This window comes from Physella acuta, unplaced genomic scaffold, assembly GCF_028476545.2.
Source record: "Physella acuta isolate Inbredline_101_S28 unplaced genomic scaffold, ASM2847654v3 ptg000200l, whole genome shotgun sequence".
Lineage (NCBI taxonomy): Eukaryota > Metazoa > Mollusca > Gastropoda > Physidae > Physella > Physella acuta.
This window is the reverse complement of record NW_026731719.1, coordinates 1,085,891-1,103,061: the sequence shown is the minus strand read 5'-3', so window position 1 is coordinate 1,103,061 and position 17,171 is coordinate 1,085,891. Positions and strand designations below refer to the sequence as shown.

General features: G+C 38.5%; 1 protein-coding gene across 1 annotated transcript; it reads right to left on the bottom strand.

Moving 5' to 3' along the window:
• Positions 1-276: 276 nt before the first annotated feature.
• On the bottom strand, positions 277-8,412 carry LOC131937108 (putative amine oxidase [copper-containing]). The gene is made up of 13 exons (XM_059294302.1): positions 8,328-8,412; positions 7,977-8,156; positions 7,272-7,464; positions 6,368-6,517; positions 5,921-6,022; positions 5,542-5,699; positions 5,088-5,176; positions 4,354-4,535; positions 3,847-3,982; positions 3,709-3,778; positions 2,848-3,055; positions 868-1,073; positions 277-388 (listed from the first exon to the last, which is right to left on the bottom strand). The coding sequence occupies exons 2-13, from the start codon at positions 8,150-8,152 to the stop codon at positions 277-279; spliced, it is 1,782 nt and encodes a 593-aa protein (XP_059150285.1). The 5' UTR covers positions 8,153-8,156; positions 8,328-8,412.
• Between the last annotated feature and the right edge of the window lie 8,759 nt (positions 8,413-17,171).

The following is a 17,171-nucleotide window of genomic DNA, read 5'->3' as shown; positions in this document are numbered from 1 at the left end:
AAAGACACCGTATTCAATGATGCTAGTAATTATCGTAACATTATCATTTTTTTAATGCTGATCTACATACACAGCTGGTAACTTCTTTACAGTTTAAATATAGATCGGTAAAATATTTTATTCGAAAACATGCGTTGAATGGCCTTACGAGCAATAAAACATAGTGCCGAATTACATTTATTTTTAACGAAACAATTAGAAAAATATTGAATTGATAGTTCCAGCATGAAGCAGAAGTTTATTCCAGTTGTGAAAGTTACCATCAACTGCTGTGGTTTAATAAATAAAATTTTGCCGTCTGCTCTCAAGGACAAGGTCAGGGTTTTCCTCCAGAAGCTCTTCCAGGTTTGGTCTGGGTGTAAGACATTGGTCTCTGGAGTTACCGTTCCTGATAGAGAATAGGAAAATTGAAACCGTGTTAATAATATCCTTGGAGTAAGGGGAGCTTTCAGTTCTGTAAAGTAAATGACATCGTATATATATATATATATTGCAGATGTATGCTTGTATCACTCTAAAAAATAATGCGCACGCTATTAAAAGTTACTTCCATCAACTCAAATACTGTTTGGTTTTAATAAATCAAATGAAAGTGTTGACCAAGCTTACAATATGCATTGTTCTTTAAAGCTGAACTGTTGAGACAATCAGCTCGATTCACAACACACTATACACGACACACCACACACGACCCACTACACAGATGTCAACAGCACAGCTTATACATGACAGCCACAAATTCGGAGCTTTCACTTCAGCTAGCAGATAATGAAGCACCTGAATTCTACGACTTGTTCAAACACCTGATCCTTTAGTCATTTCTGACTCACCTGTCTACAAAAACACCTTTAGTCGTGTCTGACTCACCTGTCTACAAAAACACCTTTAGTGGTGTCTGACCTGTCCCGGTGTATGATGTGGAGGGAGTCACGTGACGAGACAGACGGACACTCGTCAAAGTAGTTGTAGGGCAGCAGGTAGAAGGTCAGGTGATTGCCAACTGTGGGGGTGTTGGGCAGGTCCTCGGTGTGGGGGATGTGGTGCATACCACAGGTCATCCAGAACACCAGGTCCTGTCAGGTCAAAGGTCAAACAATAAAGCCTTATATTCTATCAGAGGTAAAAGTCAAATGCAAGACAGCTATATGCCCTATCATGTGGAAGGTCAAAGGTCAAAATTAAAAACCATAGTTATGTGGGTGTGTTCCTTGTAGAGCTACATTAAAGCTACACTCGAGTACTACAGTGTTTCACCCAGATCGTTACCTGCGAGTGTTCCCCAGTAGAGAGAGGAAGTCATCTCATGTAAGATGCTTACACAGAACTTAAACTCGTGTACATGTTCATGGCTTGCGATATTGTGTACATACTTAGATACTATTATCTAAGTACCTATTACAAATGACTGCTTGTACTACATTCAATTAAACCAGGGGTCTCCAAACTACGGCCCGCGGGCCGGATACGGCCCGCGAAGTCCTCTCATCCGGCCCGAGGATATCATTTTATCCAAGGAAAATTCGTTTGTTGGTGATGGCTGAGGAACTTTGCCCAGAAAAATCAAAGACATGCCTAAAAGAAACTGGCCCCCGAACTAAAATTTAATAGTTAATGCGGCCCTCGGACTGAAAAGTTTGGAGACCCCTGAATTAAACAATAGATAATAGATTTAGTTACAATAATTAATTACCTGTAGTTCTATAGAAGAGAAAATGATGTATGGATAATTATCCGCTAAAGTTCTAACCACCGTAAAAAAACAACTCTCTAGAGAACAGCAACAGTAACACACTGGCTGACTATACAAACATTAACACACCACAATAAACTTTTTTTTAAGGACTTGCTACCCTATCTCTTATCTCCAAATCCAACCGTTTTATAATTATTATATTTAAAAAAATTGTCGAAAAATGTAAATAATTATCATTAAAGTTTAAAAAAAAAACCACGTTTTCTGCTTGAACTAAAAAGTAGTAAGCCAGAAGAGGGAAAGTACCGAACCTTGTTTTTATCAAATTACAATTACTAGGTTATGTCCCTTTTTTGTACAAATCAATAGGAGTCTTAAATGATCAATAAAATGTTTCCATGGATCAATTTCGTAATAATAATAATTGAATATTCTATTGTCACCGGAAACAAAGCTTCCTTGAAAATTTCAGCGCGCTAGCTAACTTGGAAGTGCCCGAAATTTCGTTCGCAAGATTTGATGGAAAGACAAACAAACAAACAGACGCGAAAGCAAGTTAAAGAAAACGTGGGAAAACAATGTAAACAGCCTGAACTTATCAAACACTATGACATCACGATCTATTCAATCGAGGTTGACTAAAAATAGCTGGGAAACTACATTAAAGGATTGGGTGGTTGTAGCTAGGGGAGGGTCCAGTAGGTGGGGCGTAAAATTGGGTAAACAAAATATGATTTTGACCTGCATTACCTGAAAGGTAAGAAAATAGACTGATACTTGCGTCAGGTGACTGATTGCATTGTTTTCTACATCGCCTGTTTGGCGCCAAAAGAAAATTTGTTACAGCAGCGTGAGTGGAAGATGGGGGGGGGGGGCACTTTTTCGCTACCTTAAATAACTTGATAAAATAGGGGAGGGGGCGGAAAATGCGTTGTTCGTCCCGGGCGCCGGAATGGGTTGCTACGCCTCTGATTGTACAGTAGAGTTAGAATTTAAATAAACACAGCTTTAGGTTTGAAGATAGTTGAAGGTTAGGTGTGGTCCTTTATATGGTCTCATTATATGAGGAATAACAGCACAGACTGATATAAGTCGAATCAACTTCAGTTATAATTAGTAACAAAAGCTTAAACAGGAAATCCCAATCAGTTAACCTGGTCAACGATACTCTCGTCATCCTGGTAAAACTTGGTGAAGTTGACCACGGGGTCAAGGCCGTCAAACATGGCGTAGTTGGAGCTGGACCAGATCTCGTCGTCCTTGTGTCTGGTGACCACCATCTGGTGCCGTGCCCAGGGGATGGTGCCCTCATTGCCCTGGTCACGTGGTAGCAGGTTGTAGGACATCCCGTTCATCTGTATCCTAGCAACACAAGCAAGCTCATAATGGAATAATTGGATAAGTGAAGCTTCGGTACAGAACCAAGTTTACATTAGGAAATAAGTACACTTACATATATATGACCCAAGCTAGACTGTGAGCACTTTGCGTTTATGTTTGCATAAAGCTTGTGTTTATGTAAGCGTTTACTTTTGCATTATTTTGAGTAATTATTTGCGTTTAGGTTTGCGTTTGTGTTTCTTTTTGTATTTCCGTTTGTGTGTGCGTTTGTGTTTGTGTTCTCTTTGTTTTTGTGGTTGTATTTGGGTTTGCGTTTGTGGTTAGGCTTGTGTTTGTGTTTGCGTTATGTGTGCATTATGTATGCGTTATGTTTGCGTTATTTTTGCGTTTTTTGTGTGTTTTGGTTTTGGTTATTTGTGGTTAGGGTTAATTCGAAAAGTAATATATTTCCTAAACCCGGGCAATGGCGGGTATATTCTGCTTAATAAACACACAAGTCATGGTAATTTACAGATCGGTTTTTTCACAGAGGCCAGTGCAGGTCCTGGCTAGGACGGCTAGTATATATATATGTATATATATATATATATATATATATATATATATATATATATATATATATATATATATATATATATATATATATATATATATAATAGAACCCCTCCACCCACCTGTAGGCCTTAATTTCCCCAAACTTTGTTTTCCCTAAGATAACCCCCCCCTCCCAACCTACCTCTAGGCCTTAATTTCACCAAACTTTGTTTTCACTAAGATAAAACCATCCACCCACCTGTAGGCTTTAATTTCACCAAACTTTGTTTTCCCAGCCCTGCTATGAACCACATGATACATTGGTCTGGTAAAGTTGTAGTCATAGACAGCCTCTCTCTCAGTCTTCACCAGGGTACGTCTAAACTTCATTTGGTTGTACGTCACACTCGGGTCCTGGGGCGGCAAGTTTTCATAATTACATTTATAATTACATTTATAATTACATTTATAATTATTGATTAATGTTGTGTACCTAATCTGAACATCTGAGATTGTGTGTTTGATTTTAGCGGACCAAAGTGTACTTTAGGTAGAGCCTAGAGAAACACGAGGGTGGCGATTTCTGACTTGTCTGGGATGAAATGGAAAGTATTTTAATTACATGGCTCGTATGTGTTGTGCTTGTTTAATTACATATATTGTTTCAAATTTATTTCAGGATAACTATTGGTGTATTACACTTTGTTCATATTTAAGTACCTCAACTTGTTCAATATAAAAATCACTATAAAACAAATTAATTAATATAAAAAAAATGTCTGAACCTGTTTTAATGGGACAGCGTCTGGCAAGATGTCTAGGGTCTCGTAACGGTTTGATGGGCCACCAATGTCAAGGTCAACTTTAAAGTGGGCCATGTGGTGGTGGATGTTGCCGGTTATTGTGTTCTGCAGCCGGAAGCCGTACGGCTTATCCGGCTCTGAGTAAAAGCTGGTTTGGATGTAACCTTAGAGATTCAACAATAAAACATGGTTTGGATGTAACCTTAGAAATTCAACAATAAAACATGGTTTGGATGTAACATAACAAAAAATAAAATCTGAATTAGATATACAGCTAGAAGGTATTATAGATATGTCTGATTGGTTAAACTACTTTTATTTGATTGGTTTAATTGATCTGTAGTATACTGGACTTGTGATTGGTTGGGGATGGAACTGGAGTGTTTGTTCCCCAAATTATATCTAAAGTTTGATCCTGTGGTCTTGTCTGTAGGACGTGCCTCCACCTACTGACCTCTCGTGTGCTCCTCATTTAATTAGAGAACCAGGCATAGTGTTGACCATACAATATTTATATGCCGTGGTTGAAGACTCGAGACTCGATTAGTCTTCACGTTGGTTTATCACTTTCACGTTTTCTCTTTCAGTACATGTCACATGTCCTAAAGTTTATAGCTACCAATCGTGTTGTGTGTAGTGTGAGGTGAGTGAGAGAGACCTACACAAAAAGAACTGACCAGTTAAATGTGTTGTTATTTAAGTACGTTCTGTCTTACCTGTGCTCATCAATCGAACCTCGATAACGCCATTTTGATGAAACTCAAAGTCAATGACGTAATCATAGTTGCCGATAGTTAGTGCAGATCTAAAAGTTTAGACGTAAAATCTAAATTAATGTTTAACGCAATATAAAATTATCAACCATAAACATTTAAGTTAAAGACGTCTATTCTTGAAAAACTTAGTTTTTGTAGTATTGTGCCGTAATGTTGTTATGTATGTCTAACCTCTTGGTCTGATGTGTGCGGTTTAAATGTGCATCAATACTTAGACCAGGTTTACTAAGACTATGTCCACATATCTAGTTTTTACCTGAGTTTGGGCACATTATGGGCACATATCTAATGTTTACATGAGTATGGTCACATTATGGGCATATATCTAATGTTTACATGAGTATGGGCACATATATGATGCTTACCTGAGTATGTCCACATATCTAGTGTTTACCTGAGAATGAGCACAGAATCCAACATCCCGCCGTAAAACAGGCCGCTGTCGCTCTCATAAGACGAGTGCCGTCGGAGTGGGTAGCCGTTGTTAAACTCAAACAGACAAAAACTGGCGTCAAATGTCCCCGGGACATCCGTGTGTTGGCTCCAAAATGTCTGGGAATTCAAGCGGTTTGTTGTGAGAAGTGAAAATTTTGTTGAACTACACCAATAACATCAACACGTTTTTTTTCACTTATTGAAAAAGGAGGGTAACAATTATATTTATTTGATTATGTGATGTGTGCTGTTATATTTTAATGATGTGTGATGTATTGTGAGACAGTAACTGTTATGTTGTGATGATGTGTAATGTGTGATGTGTGCTGTGACAGTACCTGGTTGACCAAGGTAGAGAACTCTGGACAATCAGCACCAGGCACCATGGACTTGGAGTGAGACCCCAGTAGCACGCCACTGTCTACGTAGTTGGTTATTTGCTGGTTGGCGGGGAATCAAAGATTTTATTTTACTCGAGAAAATACTTCACATGGCAGTTGATATGCATGAGCCGATTTGTTTAAAAAGATTATTTTCATAATTTTTTTTTAAAAAGCCCATTGTTTCTGAAGCAATATATTTTAAACAATTAGAACGATTGTTCAAACATTTACATTTGATACTTTCTAATTTTTCTGCTTTGAATTTGTAAATTCCGAACTGGGTTGACTATTGGATTATTTGTGTAACGGTCATCGCTAGCTAGGAGGGCGTAGTGTAGTATTGAATATCGTCGATATGTTGATGAAAAAAATAATCTAAAAATGTGTCTTTGCTTCACTCACGGACAAAGGGGCGCCACCGGAATAAAACACCGATATCTCAGCCAGACCAAGCTCGTAAGCGATTCTCTCCCCTTTAAACCTGACGTCATAGAGCGAAGGTCCAGTCAGTGCTGACATCCGGAAGTTGAAGGTCCAGCCCATGTACTCCACCTGGTGGTCAAATGTGGCTTTAGTCCAGTGTGTCAAGCATTCACTCGTTAAACATTAGTCAAGCATCACACAGCGAAAACATAATATGTCAGCGATGTTAAATATAACATAACTCTGCTGGTAGTGTGTCAGTTCTTTCTTCCGTCATCGCTATAGATTTTGGAACCATAAAAGTAAACATCAAACCACGCAGTGCTTTTACATTGGATCGTATTGTCTTATTATAAGTAATAGAATAGGGTTTGTTTATGTAACGACTTAAATTTATTGTGTTGTGTTGTGTTTGTGTTGTGTTTGTGCTGTGTTTGTGTTGCGTTTGTGTTGTATCTGTGTTGTGTTTGTGTTGTGTTGTATCGTGTTTGTGTTGTGTTTGTGTTTGTGTTGTGTTTGTATTGTGTTTGTGTTGTGTTTGTGTTGTGTTTGTGTTGTGTTTTGTTTGTGTTATGTTTGTGTTGTGTTTTTGTTGTGCTTAGTTTTGTTATTGTCCCTAGATGTTGCTCAGACTAGAGTTACTGTCCCTAGATGTTGCTCAGACTAGAGTTACTGTCCCTAGATGTTGCTCAGACTAGAGTTACTGTCCCTAGATATTGCTCAGACTAGAGTTATTGTCCCTAGATGTTGCTCAGACTAGAGTTACTATCCCTAGATGTTGCTCAGACTAGAGTTACTGTCCCTAGATGTTGCTCAGACTAGAGTTACTGTCCCTAGATGCATTAGGGTTAAGCGGGATGTAAACATAAGACGTTCAGTATACCTTTCTGTCCTTGAGTGAGTACCTCTTGCCGTCTGTACGAACCTTTCTGTCCCTGAGTGAGTACCTCTTGCCGTCTGGTTCCACCTGTACAGGTGCACGCTGTGGCCTCTCTGGCACCGGCTGGCCACGTCTGTAGAGGGTAGAGAACAGGTCGGGACTCTCTCGTGGCTTGGTGACCTTCACCTTTGGGATCCTGGGATAGATTGGTATGACTTAAGAGACTAATTGGTAGCAAAGATCTCAAGTAATTATGGGAGCTAATAAAATAGCTTTCATTAAAATTCTATTCAGTTGTAACGACATATTTTATAAGGCAAATAAACATCATGCTATAAAGCTTGCAAAATGTTAATCAATTATACAATGCATGAAATATTCTATACTAATGTTTAACGGAAACATAGCTGTAAATGATATTAACCTACGTGTTAATGTTGAATGATATCAACCTACGTGTTAATGTTGAATGATATCAACCTACGTGTTAATGTTGAATGATATCAACCTACGTGTTAATGTTGAATAATATCAACCTACGTATTGATGTTGTATGATATCAACCTACGTGTTAGATGTGTATGATATCAACCTACGTGTTAGATGTGAATGATATCAACCTACGTGTTAATGTTGAATGATATCAACCTACGTGTTAATGTTGAATGATATCAACCTACGTGTTAATGTTGAATGATATCAACCTACGTGTTAGTTTTGTATCCATCCACCAACTGGTCCACCGTGTCATACACCCGCCCCGCGTACCAAACTTTCTCAATCCTCCACTGGCTTGGATCCGAACCGCTGACGTCACAGTAGACGGCAAAGTCGATTGGGTGGAGCGAGTAAAACATGACGGAATAAATACCAAACAGCCACATCTTCCTGTGTGAGTCAGCATCGGTTAGAAGAGATATAAGGACGTGTTGTGGAAACATTTTTTGGTGTACCAGATTCATTTTGGTAATATTACATTAATTACATTCATGTTTGTGTTGGTGACGTGCATCAGTGCAGGTGTCGTGCACGTGGAGTGCGATAGAGCCAGGTACTCACCGCTTGTTGACGTCACCGTGGAGGCCCGTCCCCACGGGGATGGGGTTGTATCCCAGACAGTCGACGGTGTTGGCCAGACAGTTGGTGGTTGTGGCGTTAAAACTTTCTCTGAACAGCGGGGAGAGCTGGGTGGGAGACAGTCATGCCGGGGTTAAGTCAAGTGTGACAGTCATGGCGAGTTTAAGTCAAGTTTGACAGTCATTGCATGAGGTCAATGGTGCTTTTGACAAACAGCTTTACAAAAACGTCTCTTTCGCTCTATTTCTTTCCTACCCCCTCTACCCCCCTACCCCCCCCCCCCCCCTCAAGTCTCTGTCTCTCTTTGGTACTTTATCAAATCTCTTTACCTGTTTATCTAATGGTTCCCATATCAATTTGTAAATAGCGTTAAACTCGACTTGATTGAAAGCTCTGCGAACACATTAAAATATAAATTTATAAATTATATAAAAGTTACTTACAACCTTTGCGTTATTTATGTTATGTCCACTTATATAAAATTTCAAACGTTGTTATGTTTATAATATTCTACTACCCCATAAATGATCTATCTTACTCTACTTGGATCATAATACAGAACCGGCTCGTCTCGAAGAAATCGGATTTGATTTTTTGTGTTAATTTGATGATTTTTTTTGTTGGATTTGATGATTTTTTTGTTGGATTAGTTGGATTTGATGTTTTTTTTTATTGGATTTGATGATTTTTTTGTCGGATTTAATTTTTGTTGTTGTTGGATTTGATGATTTTTTTGTCGGATTTAATTATTTTTTGTTGTTGGATTTAATGATTTTTTTGTCGGATTTAATTATTTTTTGTTGTTGGATTTGATATTTTTGTGTGTTATCGAACTTATATCCATTATACAGGAACATGAATATATTGAAAACAGTAGAAGCGATGATTTTTGTGTTATCTAACCCTCTCCAAACAAAACTCTCTGAAGAACGTTGTTATAAGTTAGATTAGGGCCCAAACGACCAACATAAAATAACAGCTGACAACTGTCCAGTGTAAGTAAGGAATCTCTAAGGAATCTCTAAGGAATCTCTAAGGAATCTCTAAGGAATCTCTAAGGAATCTCTAAGGAATCTCTAAGGAATCTCTAAGGAATCTCTAAGGAATCTCTAACGAATCTCTAAGGAATCTCTAAGGAATCTCTAACGAATCTCTAAGGAATCTCTAAGGAATCTCTAACGAATCTCTAAGGAATCTCTAAGGAATCTCTAACGAATCTCTAAGGAATCTCTAACGAATCTCTAAGGAATCTCTAAGGAATCTCTATGGAATCTCTAAAGAATCTCTAAAGAATCTCTAAAGAATCTCTAAAGAATCTCTAAAGAATCTCTAAAGAATCTCTAAAGAATCTCTAAAGAATCTCTAAAGAATCTCTAAAGAATCTCTAAAGAATCTCTAAAGAATCTCTAAAGAATCTCTAAAGAATCTCTAAAGAATCTCTAAAGAATCTCTAAAGAATCTCTAAAGAATCTCTAAAGAATCTCTAAAGAATCTCTAAAGAATCTCTAAAGAATCTCTAAAGAATCTCTAAAGAATCTCTAAAGAATCTCTAAAGAATCTCTAAAGAATCTCTAAAGAATCTCTAAAGAATCTCTAAAGAATCTCTAAAGAATCTCTAAAGAATCTCTAAAGAATCTCTAAAGAATCTCTAAAGAATCTCTAAAGAATCTCTAAAGAATCTCTAAAGAATCTCTAAAGAATCTCTAAAGAATCTCTAAAGAATCTCTAAAGAATCTCTAAAGAATCTCTAAAGAATCTCTAAAGAATCTCTAAAGAATCTCTAAAGAATCTCTAAAGAATCTCTAAAGAATCTCTAAAGAATCTCTAAGGAATCTCTAACGACGGATGATGACCTTGTGGTACGAGTGAAGACGAGCATGTTAACTGACCTTGACCTTGCGATACGAGTGAAGACGAACATGTTAACTGACCTCAACGAAAACTCCACCGGGTTCCGTCTGTTGGCGTGACGCAGCAGACGACAGCTGACCACGTGAGGCAGGGGGCCACACACGTGCTCCTCCAGGACTGGTGGGCTCAGGTCACCGCGGCTCATCAGGACACGAGCCATGCGGGGAGGGCGGGCACCTGGGGGTACATGGTGCTTGCACGGTCACGTGACTCGCTTTGTTACACACCAGATAAATCTGACACACTACACACCCGACAGATACACTCACACCTGACATACACACTACACACCTGAGTTGTCCAGGTAATCCAGCATCTGAGCTTTAGGCGGCAGATACAGATCCACCATGTAAATGTAGCTTGAGTTGACCTGAGCAGTGCTAGACTTGGCCGCTCGTATGTCGGGATCTGCTTCTAGAAAGTTCCTAATCTGTAGAACAATGTACTAGATGCGATGTTCAACCTTTATAACAGTGTCATAATATGAGGGCGGCGTTAAGTTGTTGATATAGCTCTTTACCGTACATATAATCACGTTTTAATTTAATAGTGATACAAATTTTAATATTGTTTGATTATTTACCAGTGGGCATGACATATACATGTTCTAAGTGGTCGATGAAATCTTGTCAGCGCCAGGTACCTATTAGTACTGAGTAGACTCATGAGTTTAGGTACCGTCTGACTTGTAACTTAAGCTGTGCTGGTTCACGCTACGGTTCAACCACTCCCCCTCCCCACAACTGACTGAGATTCGAACCACAAATATTTACCTGGAAAAGTTCAGCGGCTGTCAGATCGTGGAACGGCCCGGGGGACTGGGGCTCCTGGAGTGAGATGGTGTGACCGTTAGGGTTAGGCTTGGCTGAGCCGCACTCTACTGCATCTAGCAAGGACTGGGTGTAATCCATGCTGGCCCTGGCATCCATCAAACACACGATCCAACAGATGATGAGACATGTTGCTGACGTCATGGTCTGAGTACGTCTAACAGGGGACAGATATACTGAGGTTATATACATATATACTGAGGTTATATACAGATATACTGAGGTTATATACAGGTATACTGAGGTTATATACAGGTATACTGAGGTTATATACAGATATACTGAGTTTATATACAGATATACTGAGGTTATATACAGATATACTGAGGTTATATACAGATATACTGAGGTTATATACAGATATACTGAGGTTATATACAGATATACTGAGGTTATATACAGATATACTGAGGTTATATACAGATATACTGAGGTTATAATCGAGTCTAAAATATGACAGACGCACTCAGTAATTACACCATGCTTTAACTTTTAAAATTTCAACTGACAAAAAACATAAATATATTTTATATTTTTATACGACTTGTTAAAAGTAAATAATGTGTTATCTAAATTGCAGTATGTTTTAACGATAATCACTTATATTTTTCATGTTCAAAACACTATCATCCATTGATTGATTTCATGATTTTGAAAGCCAAAATTTAAAAAAGAGATTTAAAAATGGATAGACCTATTACGTAGTTCTCTAAACTTTACCTGTGTAAAATTTCAACTCTGCCACTTTTCCTTCAGACTATGCCGGCCAGTTTAACCGTTATCTCCGACTAGATTTCACAGTCTAACATTTAATCTGTCCATTGTCACACGTAGTTTTTATACCACATTGATTGGGACATGAATGACGTATTATTCATAGACCATCATTGTCTCTTATGTTAACATTTTATTCCTATATTTGTGTTCTCAGCCAACACTTGATCCTCATGTTCTATCGACATGGTTCGGCTTATGGCTGGATGTACACTGGCTCATGCTAATCAAATTAAAATATTAATTAATTTTAGAGAGCGATGTTTAGAGTAGACGTTGTGCTAATTAAGCTTAATTAGGCTTAATTAGGCTTAGTGGGATATCGGTGAGTGGTGAAACATGTGGGAGAGCTCAGGTGTAGCGTTTAGTTGGGGGGGGGGGCAGATACAGGTGTAGGGTTTAGTATGGGGGGGGGGAGGACAGAGTGTTTGTAATCTGCTAGACACCCCGAGACCCCCGCTCTCACTCGACACGCTTCAGTGACCCCCCTCCCCCCACGAGCCACAAGAGCTCTCAATGCTGGGCTGAATGGCCAAGTTTAAGGTCAGTCACGTGATAGTTGTGAGAGCTCAACCAGCTGATCAATGTAATGATGGATGTGTCGTGTCCTGAAACCATTACATGTGACAGAGACATACATTTACATCATCTTTATTCAAACGTATATTAAACCGTCATGAACACACATACGCATAGAAGTGTAATGTAACTACATCATAACTTAGAGGTAGTCGAGTTTAACGAATTGGGGTCGTTCATTGTTGTTGACATGTGTAAAAACGTTTTTTTTCCCCTATAGATTTTACCATCATGGCGGCCGTAAAGTCAATTTGCAAATTTTATAACATCGATTCTAAAAATTCAATTTATTTAAGTCTTAATAATGTTATAAAATTCGCAAATGCAGAGAACTTGAAAATAAATTGTGAATTTAAGGCTAATTTTCAATATATTTCCATTACTTTTACTTTAAAAAAATAATTATAACCAAACACTCATTTTCCATTTGATAACATTGGCACATGAAACACACCGTACAAGAAGTCGAGATATTCTTAGAATAAAAATCCGGTTCTTCAACACACTAGTATAATTTGTTTTACTCCATGGAGCTTAGACATGGAGAAAAACTGCTATAAATAAGAAGAAAATACAATCATTTATAAACGCATGCCTCAGAAAGTTCCTGCTAATTCGCTGGCCTAAAACCATCTGAAACGATGTTCTATGGCTACGGACAAATCAACTGCCAGTTGAAGTAGAGATCCTCCAGAGAAAATGGAAATGGATTGGCCACACACTCAGGAAGCCTGTATCCAGGATAACAAGGCAGGCCCTCACACGGAATCCAAATAGCAGGAAGAGAGGCAGACCGAGAAAAATCTGGAAACGTGACATGGAAAATTACACCAGGATACACCTGGGTCAGTCGGAAAGACTAGCCCAGGACGGAGAGACTAGCCCAGGACGGAGAGACTAGCCCAGGACAGTTGGAGAGACTAGCACAGGACGGAGAGACTAGCACAGGACGGAGAGACTAGCACAGGACGGAGAGACTAGCCCAGGACGGAGAGACTAGCACAGGACGGAGAGACTAGCACAGGACGGAGAGACTAGCCCAGGACGGAGAGACTAGCACAGGACGGAGAGACTAGCCCAGGACAAAGACAACTGAAAAATTCGTGTCAGGAATGGGCGAGAGGCTATCCTAGATAAGGCTAGCAACGGATTATGGATTATGTAGGGGTGTTTCGAGATCTCATCAACAATTATGTGGAGGGTGGTCCTAGAGTAACATCTGCTTACCGAATGTCGCCAGTGTGAATTGAGCCATTATAGTGCAAATATTGCACTTAAATTATTCGTATCATCGCTACGGCTCATTAAACCGTTTTAATATGTTGTTGAAAGTCAATTAAATTAGTTTTATATATATATATATATATATATATATATTTATATATATATATATATATATATATATATATATATATATATATATATATATATATATATATATATATATATATATTTGTATTATTTAGAATGTCTATGTGTTTGTATGTGCGTGCACATGTGTACACCAAAAGTTGACAAAATTCTTTAAATAAATTTTTTTAGTCACAACGTTAGGCCGATAATTCCCCCCCCCCCCCCTCCAGCCGTCCCACAATTTAGTATGTGGATGTATGGGTTTTGGGCCGAGATCTATGGTACACTATGTATTCTTGTTTTATTTTTAATCGTGTAAAACAAAACTCTATTGTAAGCATGTGTACTAAAGTACTGCGTACATTAAACTACTAATGATATATGTGGGCAGTGGCGTCGCTAGGTAGTGTGTCACCCGGTGCGGCATTCATGGTGTCACCCTCCCCACCAAAGAAAAAAGTATAGCATATATGTCGACAAATATCTAGAGAGAAAAAAACATTTCTACTTGTTTCTTATAAAATACATCAAGCAACTCACCACCACACCCCCAGAACACTACACCCCACACCCCCAGACTACCACACCCCCACACCCCCACACCCTCAGACCACCCCACCCCCAGACCACCCAACAACCAGACCACCCAACAACCAGACCACCACACCCCCAGACCACTACACCCCCACACCCCCACACCCCCAGACTACCACACCCCCCACACACCCACACACCCACACCCTCAGACCACCTCACCCCCCGACTACCACACCCCCACACCCAACAACCAGACCACTACACCCCCAGACCACCCAACAACCAGACCACCCAACAACCAGACCACTACACCCCCAGACCACCCAACAACCAGACCACCCAACCACCAGACCACCCCACCCCCAGACCACCCAACAACCAGACCACCACACCCCCAGACCACTACACCCCCAGACCACTACACCCCCAGACCACCCAACAACCAGACCACCCCACCCCCAGACCACCCAACCACCAGACCACCCCACCACCAGACCACCACACCACCAGACCACCCAACCACCAGACCACCACACCACCAGACCACCACACCACCAGACCACCACACCACCAGACCACCCCACCCCCAGACCACCCCACCCTCAGACCACCACACCCCCAGACCACTACACCCCCACACCCCCACGAGCGTCTACACCAGTGTATGTGGGGAGTGCTGGTGTACCAACATACAGGGGACGGCGTGGGCAATTAACGTCAACAGATGAAAGACGGTTGTGTCCAGCCTTTTCATTATAATCTATACAATGTTTTAGGTATTGATTTCATCAGTTTTCTAAATCTATTAAAATTTTAAATCTCTTCAACCTAGAACCATTCTTTCGGGAATCCAATATTGTAAAAATTAGTACGAAATAATTTATTTGCAGCAGACGAAACAAAGCATTATCAATAGGTATTCTTTGTCGATGTGGTGTTATTTTTTTATTGCAAAATTTTATCTTTGCCGAAATCTAGTTGCTATAAGTGAAGGGCACTTGGTTGCTAGTCTGATGTGTTACCATCTACTGTTGAAGTCATTTAGTGTTCGTTGGTTGAGGCGAGCAAGTAAGTACAAGAGACCGCGATAGATTTAACGTTTAGACTTTCTTGCATTTTAAACCTACTAATACTTTAAAATTATCTCTTTACCTTTCCAAAAGCACTAAGATTATCTCAATTAATTTTCTTATACTTTAATATGATATTTAACACTTAGATTATCTAATTTAATCTCCAATATTTTAGAATACATCATTAAGAGTCTAACAGTTTAAATATATCTCATTAAATTTCGAACACAATGCAACTTAGTATAGACACCGGTGATTATCTTTTATCTAACCAAAGTTTACTCAATTTTAAATGTATCCTACCTGACAGAGAAATAATTCAATAAAAGTCAATAGCTATCTATATATAAATATATATTTAATATTTTTGTAAATAATGTCAATAATGTCTACCCCTAACCATACCAGCCTTGGCTGATATTTGATTTAAAACGTGCTTTTTTCTAGGATATCTTTTAATAAAACTCTGGAGAAAAATTCACAAAGAACAGGAATCGGTGATTTGAAAAGCCGGAAATATTGAATCAAATGTTTTAAAAACAAAACTTTCTTCTCTGCTTTTTATTTCCTTTACGGCCTTGTGGCTGTATTTGTAGTCTGTCTGTATTTGTATTATGTCTGTATTTGTATTCTGTCTGTATTTGTAGTCTGTCTGTATTTGTAGTCTGTCTGTATTTGTAGTCTGTCTGTATTTGTAGTCTGTCTGTATTTGTAATCTGTCTGTATTTGTAGTCTGTCTGTATTAGTATTCTCTCTGTATTTGAATTCTGTCTGTATTTGTAGCCTGTCTGTATTTGTAGTCTGTCTGTATTAGTATTCTCTCTGTATTTGAATTCTGTCTGTATTTGTAGCCTGTCTGTATTTGTAGTCTGTCTGTATTTGTATTCTGCCTCTATTTAACTTGAAAGGCTCCAGGTCTCCGAGCCATAAATGTCTGTAGCCAAAAGAATTGTATTGTAGATTATTATCTTGCTATGGAGCGCAAACTTTGATATCGTAAAATATATAGACTATAGAGCACGACTTACATTCAGCTATCAAATTATTATTGGAATAGTTCAACTGAACTAATCGCTCATACCATTACGTCAGAAAGATGTCATTGCAACTGCTGTTCACGTTCATCTTCTTCCAAATGTTCAAAGGTAGGTGTTCCACTATTAACTTCAAGTTGATTTCATTATTACAATTCGTGTCAAACCTAACACGAAAAAAACCATTTAAATTAATTTATCTAATGCTAATTTCATGACAGGTAGATTGTCTGCCACTTCGGGAACCTTGACCCAGTTTAATTTGTTGACCAACCCGTACCTGAAGTTTGTCCCACTTGGTGTGGAACTTGCTGGAGTTGATCTCTTCACATGTGCCAGACAATGTGTCCTTAGAGACAATTCGTGTTTTAATTTTGTCTTTGACGAGCAACTCAACACATGTAGTTTAGGTATTTGTTTGGTATATATATATATATATATATATATATATATATATATATATATATATATATATATATATATATATATATATATATATATATATATATATATATATATATATATATATATATATATATATATATATATATATATATATATATATATATATATATATAAATGGATGTATATTTTGTGGGAGTATCTTTTCTGTATTACTACACTTGTCATATGATCGCCATAAAACATTAGAAAGCTGCTGCTAAATACTTCTGGAATGGTTTCTGTGGCAAAAAAAAAGATTTTAATTTCGAAGGGGTGACGCCTAGTCGTGGT

Excerpts from the sequence above, each read along its gene's own strand:
- LOC131937108 (XM_059294302.1), bottom strand. The coding sequence starts at position 8,152 with ATGTGGCTGTTTGGTATTTATTCCGTCATGTTTTACTCGCTCCACCCA. Across the intron at positions 5,700-5,920 it reads TCTCTACCTTGGTCAACCAG|ACATTTTGGAGCCAACACAC; the intron begins GTACTGTCACAG and ends TTGAATTCCCAG. Across the intron at positions 3,983-4,353 it reads ACGCTGTCCCATTAAAACAG|GACCCGAGTGTGACGTACAA; the intron begins GTTCAGACATTT and ends TTGCCGCCCCAG.